Source organism: Rhipicephalus microplus, chromosome X, assembly GCF_043290135.1.
Source record: "Rhipicephalus microplus isolate Deutch F79 chromosome X, USDA_Rmic, whole genome shotgun sequence".
Classification (NCBI taxonomy): domain Eukaryota; kingdom Metazoa; phylum Arthropoda; class Arachnida; order Ixodida; family Ixodidae; genus Rhipicephalus; species Rhipicephalus microplus.
The window spans coordinates 329639596-329648268 of record NC_134710.1 but is presented as its reverse complement, the minus strand read 5'-3'; the positions used below and the strand labels follow the sequence as shown (position 1 = coordinate 329648268).

General features: G+C 42.2%; 1 protein-coding gene across 1 annotated transcript; it reads right to left on the bottom strand.

Annotated features, from left to right (window-relative positions):
• Positions 1-4006: 4006 nt before the first annotated feature.
• On the bottom strand, positions 4007-8213 carry LOC119162064 (coiled-coil domain-containing protein 169-like). Its single transcript, XM_075876677.1, has 4 exons — positions 8102-8213; positions 6487-6587; positions 6237-6391; positions 4007-4371 (listed from the first exon to the last, which is right to left on the bottom strand). Exons 1-4 carry the CDS (start codon positions 8211-8213, stop codon positions 4218-4220), a joined length of 522 nt encoding a protein of 173 aa, XP_075732792.1. The 3' UTR covers positions 4007-4217.
• Positions 8214-8673: the final 460 nt, after the last annotated feature.

The following is an 8673-nucleotide window of genomic DNA, read 5'->3' as shown; positions in this document are numbered from 1 at the left end:
TTATCCTCATTCTGCCTCCGAGATAATCCACTTTACAAGAGGAATTTCGAACACAACAAGGAGAAGTTCTTACTCGATGTATCATCAGCCATGAGGCATGAAGTCTTAGAAGCCTGTCATGATAAACCGTCTGCGGGTCGCTTGGGCGCGAGATGAACTTTCGCCAAAATTCATCAGAAATACTACTGGCCCAAGCTGCTAGCGTCCGTGAAGCATTACGTCAAGTCATGTCGCGAGTGTCAAAGGCGAAAAACACCACCCCTTAAGACGGCCGGCCTTCTCAAGCCTATATAGCCACCTGCGACTCCATTTCAACAGGTTGGGATGGACCTACTCGGACCGTTTCCAATGTCGGCATCAGGAAAAAGGTGGATAATAGTTGTGACTGACTATTTGACACGATACGCTGAAACCGGCTGCCTTGAGCGAGGAACGGCAACGGAAGTCGCGGAGTTTTTCATTCAGAATATTGTTCTTCGCCATGGAGCCCCACTCGTCGTGATTACCGATCGAGGAGCCGCGTTCACGGCTGATTTGATGCAGTCCTTAATGACAATGACTAACACCAGCCACAGGAAGACCACTGCATACCATCCCCAAACCAACGGGTTGACAGAACGCCTGAACCGCACCATCGCTGACATGCTGTCGATGTACGTTGACATTGAGCATAAATTGTGGGACGAAATCTTGCCATACGCAACTTTCGCCTACAATACGGCCGTGCAGAAGACCATCCGCGTCACACCATTTCAGCTGGTCTACGGTCGCACTGTCACTACGACACTCGATGCCATGTTACCAGTAGACAACGACAATTACGAGCCATCTGAACTTGACGACTTTCTACAAAGGGCTGAAGAAGCACGCCAGTTGGCACGACATCGAATACATCAACAGCAAAACAAGGACGCAAGCCACTACAACCTGCGCCGCAGAAAAGTTCAGCACAACCCAGGCGAGCGAGTGTGGATATGGACACCACTCCGACGCCGCGGCCTATCAGAAAAGCTTCTTTGTCAATGCTTTGGCCCCTATAAGGTTCTTGGACGAATTAGTGACCTAAACTACGAAGTCATCGCCGATGGACACATCTGTTCAAAGCGGCAAAACAGCGCCGAAGTCGTACACGTCGTTCGTATGAAGCCCTATTACGAGAGGGAATGAAAACGCTCCCTTTTTCTGTTTGCCTCCCTCCAACGCGCATCGGGACGATGCGTATTTCGAAGGGGGACTACTGCCACAGAGACTGTTTACAATATCCGACATTAAGAAGAATCAGCGTCCACAGTCTTGCGCACACTCTTGCTTGGACCCGCACGACTCATGCCTCTTGTTCACAGGCACGAGTCAGTGTGGGTTGGAGCTGCGAAGAAGGTGCGTTGGCAGATGAACAGTTTTTGTTTTGGAACGCTCTAGCGGACTCTTCCAGTTTTTCGCACATAATTTTCAGGGCACAAGTTCGCCCATGATAAACTAGTTTTTGACATTTCTTCTCTTGCACCCGTTACAATATTTCTCTTTATAACAATTTTTGGACTTTGGGGTTGTTTACTGGCCTTTTAACAATAGACATTCACAATTATCAGTCCAGCTTCATCCTGTCATCTACTATCTCATCGTGCATTGTGTTTATTCACTTTTAGTTTACCCACTAGTCCAGCATTTGGCTTTCCTCTTTTCTCCTTTTTATAATAAATGGAGCTACAAGAGATCACGAAAAGAAAAAGACCTGCCTGGTTTTAATATTCACTACCTAATCTCGCCTAGAAGACATTCTACTTAATTTTTATCAATCAGCAGCCAGGTAGGCCCTAGTAGGTGCTTGCTGTAAAGTATGTGGCGTTCCGACCTGTATTTTCTTTTTGTGCGCTTTCTCATCTCGCCACAAGCATAGTGTTTTTGGTGTTGTGAAGGATAATCTACTAGCATGAAAAAAAAACTCCCAAGCATTACCCCGAAAGTGAACATGGTTAAGTGCGAATGCACGGGGTGATGCTATGGGGGGTATATCCATCGCACGACCCGCTCTCGACGGGAGACTGAGAGAGAAGGCGGGCGGGCGCAGCTGCAGCGAGCAAGGAGAGCGGAGGAGCGAGTGAAGGGGGAGGGGGACGCGCGCAGCGGCGTTAAAGATATAAGGCGCGTTACTGACACCGATATTAGCGTCGCGTCCGTGGCTTATTCGGTAGAGCGTCGCGCTGCGGCCCACCAACTTTTTATGTTGCATTCATTAAATTTTAGAGTAATGGTAAAGTAATGTATAATAACAATTGGTAAATGTAAGCAACTACAATATTGAAGAAAGTAATTATAATGTTACATTTCTTTTGTAAACCATACAAGCCTTGTACTGTCCTGTCAGTTGAATCTAATGTATGCTATCACTGTGAACTTGACTAGTACTTGGTATTGCATATTCTTCTCACACTCGCTCCCGATTACTGAAAGATGAGGTTCCAAGTCGAGATGAGGTGCACAGAGGCATTCTTACCCCCATATTCTAGAACGTCCATTAACTTAGCGCTTCACCTTGACTTGAGAAAGTCAATGGTAGCGCTGTCTCTAGGTGGAGAAAGTCGCTGCATATCAGCTATGATGTGCAGCGATTCTTGAGAAGTCCAGTTTCATTTTCACTTTAGCAGTGAAGCTGTGTTCAACTCTGTCAAGTGAAAGACGAAATTCGGGTCTAGGAGCGTTTGTGAATGCGGTGGTTAGGCTGCTATATGTAAGCTCTTTTGTTCTTTTTAGTGATGCGTTTTGCATCTCTCTCTCTTTATTATGGTTAGTAGTACTACACACTGGTGAAGAAGTGGGTGGGCAAGGTGTCTATTTCATGAAAGAAATGCCCCATTGCTTCTTTATTCTGTGTTTATTCTATCTCTTCATACAAGTAGCAATGTAGAACAGCTTATAACATCTAACAAAATGAGCCTAAAACTTGGCCAGTCGAGCTTTATTTTAAGGAGTACCTAACCATTATAACGAAACTGAAAAATTCAACATGCACTATCTGCAAAGCATGTTTAGTATTTGTACACTCAATTCTCACTACATGTGTTGTGGCAGGAGAATCATTGAAGCTTGTGCTTGACTAATTTTAATTAAAGGGACACTAAGTTCAAACAGTAAATCACATTGTAGTGGCATTAATTTCACCACTATAGGTTTAACAATAAAATAGAAAATCAATATTAGATGTTTTACTCGTGAATTTGTTGGTTGATGGTGACGTCTCAAATTTCAAGCTTTCTTTTTTTTCATACTTTGATGACATTGGCTCCTCTGAATCTTCTTGGGCTCGCCTAGAAGACATTCTATTTAATTTTTATCAATTAGCAGATAGGTAGGCCCTAGTAGGTGCTTGCTGTAAAGTATGTGGCGTTCCGATCTGTATTTTCTTTCGTGCGCTTTCTCATCTCGCCACAAGCAGGGTGTTTTTGGTGTTGTGATGGATAATCTACTAGCATGAAAAAAAAAACTCCCAAGCATTTCCCCGAGGGTGAACATGGTTAAGTGCAAATGCACGGGGTGATGCTATGAGGGGTATATCCATCGCACGACCCGCTCTCGACGGGAGACTGAGAGAGAAGGCGGCCGCGCGAGAGAGAGGGGTGCGCGCGCAGCTGCAGCGAGCGAGGAGAGCGGAGGAGCGAGCGAAGGGGGAGGGGTACGTGCGCAGCGGCGTTAAAGATGTAAGGCGCGTTACTGACACCGATATCAGCATCACGTCCATGGCTTATTCGGTAGAGCGTCGCGCTGTGGCCCGCCAAGTCCTCTTTCTTTTAAAGATAGAGAGAAGACTGCGGACGCCGCCGACGGCGGTGGATGGTTTGGGGTCGCTTATAAAGTGTATTCACACTTAAAAGAAATTTCTCTCTTGTGTTCCTTGAATACCCACGTCGCATTCTGAACATTTCTCGCATCTTGGCTCCCTGTCCAGCATGGTTGGCCTGCTGTTGTGAAAGCGCCATGCCGACTTTTTGTAATCACACAGATGACACAGTTTCGTATTAACAAGTGTTTAAACAAGATAACTTCTTCAGAGGCATCACAATTCCATTTCTTTTGCATGGACTCAACCACAAACTCTTTTCGCCTATACGCTTTACCAAAAATAGAATAAAATGTGGATACTTTTTATGTCGGATGCACGTTTTGTCATAGCACAGACTTAATAACAAGGTTCAGAGAGCAACGCGCGTTAGTAGGAGGCTCTAATCCAGTGGGCTGCTGGATGCTGCCTGCTCTGCGTTGTCGTCCTGAGGAGACGAGTCTGGGTAGGCCAGCTTGGGCAGGCTGCGAACAGCTGCAGTTTTGCGAATGGGGCCCTTCCGAGGGTCGATGATTCGTTGGTCTGGCTGAATTTTGCTGCGAGAAGCAAATCTGCTAGCATTAACGCCATGACAACTTCATAGTGCAAAAGGCAGTGATGGTTAAAACCAAACTGCTTACAAAACAAGCTCAGCTTTCTGTGTTATCACATTCCAAAATTTTTTGAATGTAACTGGTCTCTACTGTGCAAGTAGGGTGGGTCCATGGCATGCAATATATTCATGCATGTACTAAAACTCCAAATTTATGCAGTCTAGTATGTACAATGCAATCGTATTCGTTGCACTGCAGGACTAACTAGACTAGTTGGTGCATCATTAAAACAAAAAAAACAGTGCCAGACACTGGACATTAATAAAACAAAAGACATGGTATGCAATATATTCATGCGTGTACTAAACTCCACATTTATTCAGTCTAGTATGTACAATGCAATCGTATTCGTTGCACTGCAGGACTAACTAGACTAGTTGGTGCATCATTAAAACGAAAAAAAAAACAGTGCTAGACACTGGACATTAATAAAACGAAAGACAGGACGCTGACTTTCTGTTGTTATATTACCGTCCTGTGTTTAGCTCTGTTTGTTACCTCGTAAATTTAATGGGATGAAGTAGTGACGTATAAAGACATTGGTACATTGCAAGGACAGCATAAAGCAACAAGCAGGATCACCTACATACCAAAAAAACGCACAAAGTAGTGCTGTTGCATTTGCAGCTAATGCATCTCACTCAAGTAGACATAGTCCTGAAAAGCATTGCAATTACCAGGCCAAGCACTACTTTCACCTGTGGTAATAAATGTAGAAATATTCGGTAAGCCTATTCATCCTACTGGCATGTTCAATCTGGACTATATTCATCTGAAACAATAACTGTCGGCCGAATGCTGTTTCACGTATATTTCTGCTGAATGCTTTTGTTTCACATTTTGGGACGATTGAGAGGGCTGACTGTGATTGCAGCAGCCAAGAAGCTGTCAAACACATTCTTTGGCTTTGATGTTACATCACGCAGAAGCAGTAGCCCATGACCACTTCAGTACACCTCCACAACCAGCTGCTTTCAGAGCAGAAAGTTTTGGAATATCGGCACAGGCTGACCTCAGACCAAGAAGCTTCAATCACAATTGAAGTTCATTAGTTCAAGGGATGCTAAAGTCAAAGGATGGATCAGTTTAGATTGATACAGTGTATTTTGTAAACTGTGATGTCAATATTTTCATAATTATAGGTTTAATAATGAAAAAGAAAATAAAAGTCAATGTTTCTTTTTTAAATTTTACGTAAAAATCTTCACCTGTGACGTCAAGGTTTCCGAAGTGTACTGATAGTTTGGCAACATTTGTGCAAGAGAAGTTCCTGAAACTTGGTAAATTAAGTCTACGGCCTCCTAATAAAACGATCGACTTGATTTTTACTGCTTGGAAACTGCGTAGGCTCTAGTAGACGCCGTCAGAATCTAGGACTTCACAGCGAACTTTTAAGGTGGTGTTGCTGTCCAAACTTCCTTTGTGTGTGATTTTTTGCTTCCCAAACATCTGCTCGTGCCAAGCTTGGCAATTTAGAAATTGGGAAAGAGCAATTTAATAATATGAGAGAGATCGTTTTGCTCTTTAGCATCTCTTTGTTTAGCTGTTCTAACACAACCACATTTCTGTTTCTGTATGCCTCTATGCTCTTGCTTTTAGTCTTGAACATGCGATTCGCTTCTCTGTCTGCTTCCATCATTGAGGCATCAAACGAGAGGTTCCTTTGCAGTTAACCTCTCTGCGTTGTATGTCTGATTTCTTTATCTTCCTGGAAATAGTGGGGGTTACACAGTGAAACTTGTGGCAGCATGGTTCAATGTGAATCTTCTTTAAACTTTCTCGGCATTTTTACTGTTAGAGATACTTACAAATACTTGAGGTGTCTTGGACATTTACCCAAGAGGGGATTGGAATCAGTCATGTCGACAATTTTTATGCGGTTTCGGAGCGACTCCAAATTTAGCATAGCATCGGTAATTTCGGTCATATAGGCCTTCCTGGTGTCGTTAAACTTGTGAAATGCCTGCGGAAAGACAACTGCTTGTAGTAAAAGGACTGAAACACAAAAAACTTGCGAAAGGTGAGTGAAGTAAGGTGAGAGTAGTGTGATCACTCAACCTTTAATTCTTGATCCAACTTCCACTCAGTGTCGCGTATCTCGTTGTACACAGCATTTCTGTCTTTCTTTAGGTGTTTTAGGTATCGAACCAGCTGATTCTGGAAAATTAGAAGAAAAAAAAACATATTCTACGATTTTTCTTGTACTGAACTTGTTCACTATGGTTGGTTACAGCAGGCTCTAACTTGCACTGCCATCGACTCGTGAATTTCTTTGCGAAATGCTTATTATCATCCTTGTTCGCCGCAGTATTGCCTGCTGTGTCCTTTGGTTTACTCAAATAGTTGTTACTACCTCCGCCTCGCCGCGGTGGTCTAGTGGCTAAGGTACTCGGCTGCTGACCCGCAGGTTGCGGGATCGAATCCTGGCTGCATTTTCGATGGAGGTGAAAATGCTGTAGGCCAATGTGCTCAGATTTGGGTGAACGCTAAATCTAGGACTTCACAGCGAACCACCATTGCACCATCAGGATTGCACCATCAGGATTGCACCATCAGGATTTCAGAGTAGCTGGCCTGTTGGCGATGTCGGGATAAGGGTGACAGGGACGATACAGGCCGTAAAGACTGGACAAATGGTCCCAATAAGCGTAATTTTAGAACTATCAAAGTGCTATCACAATCATTGAAGCCTTGCTTTAATGAAGTTGCATCTGACACACACACACACATATATATATATATACATACAATATTTCATTTTAATAATGTGTTCATTAGATGCTTATAATAGTGTGAAACAATCAAAATTTACTTTGGCACATTCACTAATTTCTAGGCTTCTACGAATAGTGATATTGGCAGAACAATTTTGTATCAAATTCAAGTAGTACATGTTGCATTTTATAAAGGAAAATGGGCATATTTGTCATGATTCGACTAACCTGAACATTGTTTTTTAGAAATTGAAACAAAGACTGTGCAAATGCTTTTATTTTTGTTTCGAAAGGAAGTGGAAATAACTTCAAATAGTAGCAAGATTTGACTGTCAGTAGAATAAAAGTAATAACCTGTAAAATATTTTTTAATCTTGGTAAACATTAAGCCACTATAAAAGGTCTTAATTGTAAAAACAATATGAATCGTTGTGGGTAACATGTTCATTTAACTTTGAAGTGGAACTTCGCGGCAGTGCAGATTTCCCTTGGCTAGCTGCTTTCACGGATTAACAATCTTTTACTGCAGTGAAACCATTTTTACAGGGAGCTACATGTAAGTTAATATACATTTATTTGTTCATTTCAAATACTTCAAAATTTTTGAATAATTTAAATTTGAATCAAAGCGAATTCTAATACTCTATTCGAATATCCACACATGCTTTCTAATTTCTCCCATTGAGACCTGATGTACTCATTAAAAAAGGTGTCTGACATTAAGCAGCCAGTGCATGTTCATTTTTTTGCAAAGTTCGTAAAAAAAAATGCTGAATTTTCGCAAAACCCTTGCCAGCTCCTAGTGCGCTGTGCTAAGTACTGTAGGTACAATGTCAAGCTTCTCTTACAGGCCACAATAAAAAGCTGCATAGGACTTTACCTTTTTCGCAGAAGCCATACCCTAAGGAACCTTTGTAATTGGCTAAACATCTCGATTGGTGCAAAAGTTTTACTCTCCTCAGTCAGGCTGTCCAAGTCGAGATCTGCGAGATACTCAGTCAGGCCTGCACGGTAAAAAGAAGACAAACTTGCATTCACTTTTGGTACTAAAGGCACAGCATGGAAAGGCATGTTAAGTTGGTAGAATATTTTATTTAACATGTACTGGCTGCTTGACATGTTGTTAGAGAACTAGGAGCATTGGCATCCTATAGTACTTCCTAAGTTGTGGATAGAGGCTGGAAGGAAACGTCAACATTATTTATGATAATAATTGAACATAGTCAATAACAATAAGTTACTTAAGATGTACAGGTCCAGCAATGTATTTGCAAAACACTGCATCAATACAACTTGCACGCAGCTGTGCTTTCTGCAGCTAGACCTATAGTTCAGTTGCCTTATTTTGTCTTGAATTACACCAATAAAGGTATAGAAGCTAAAGGTATAGCAAGACCTGATAAAATACCTCTGTACCAGTTTTGCAAAAATAGTACACAAGAAATACATTTCATAGCATAATTTTGAGTAAAATAGCGCATTGTTTTCATCAGCCTCAGAAGGATGAAAGAATTTTCATAAACATCCCACG

What these genes read in the sequence shown, in the direction of transcription:
- LOC119162064 (XM_075876677.1), bottom strand. Translation starts at nt 8,213, where the DNA reads ATGCCTTTCCATGCTGTGCCTTTAGTACCAAAAGTGAATGCAAGTTTG. An exon ending in CGACTTGGACAGCCTGACTG is followed by an intron (nt 6,588 to 8,101) that starts AGGAGAGTAAAA and finishes TTCTAATTTTCC; the next exon opens with AGAATCAGCTGGTTCGATAC. An exon ending in CCAAGACACCTCAAGTATTT is followed by an intron (nt 4,372 to 6,236) that starts GTAAGTATCTCT and finishes TGCTTCTCGCAG; the next exon opens with CAAAATTCAGCCAGACCAAC.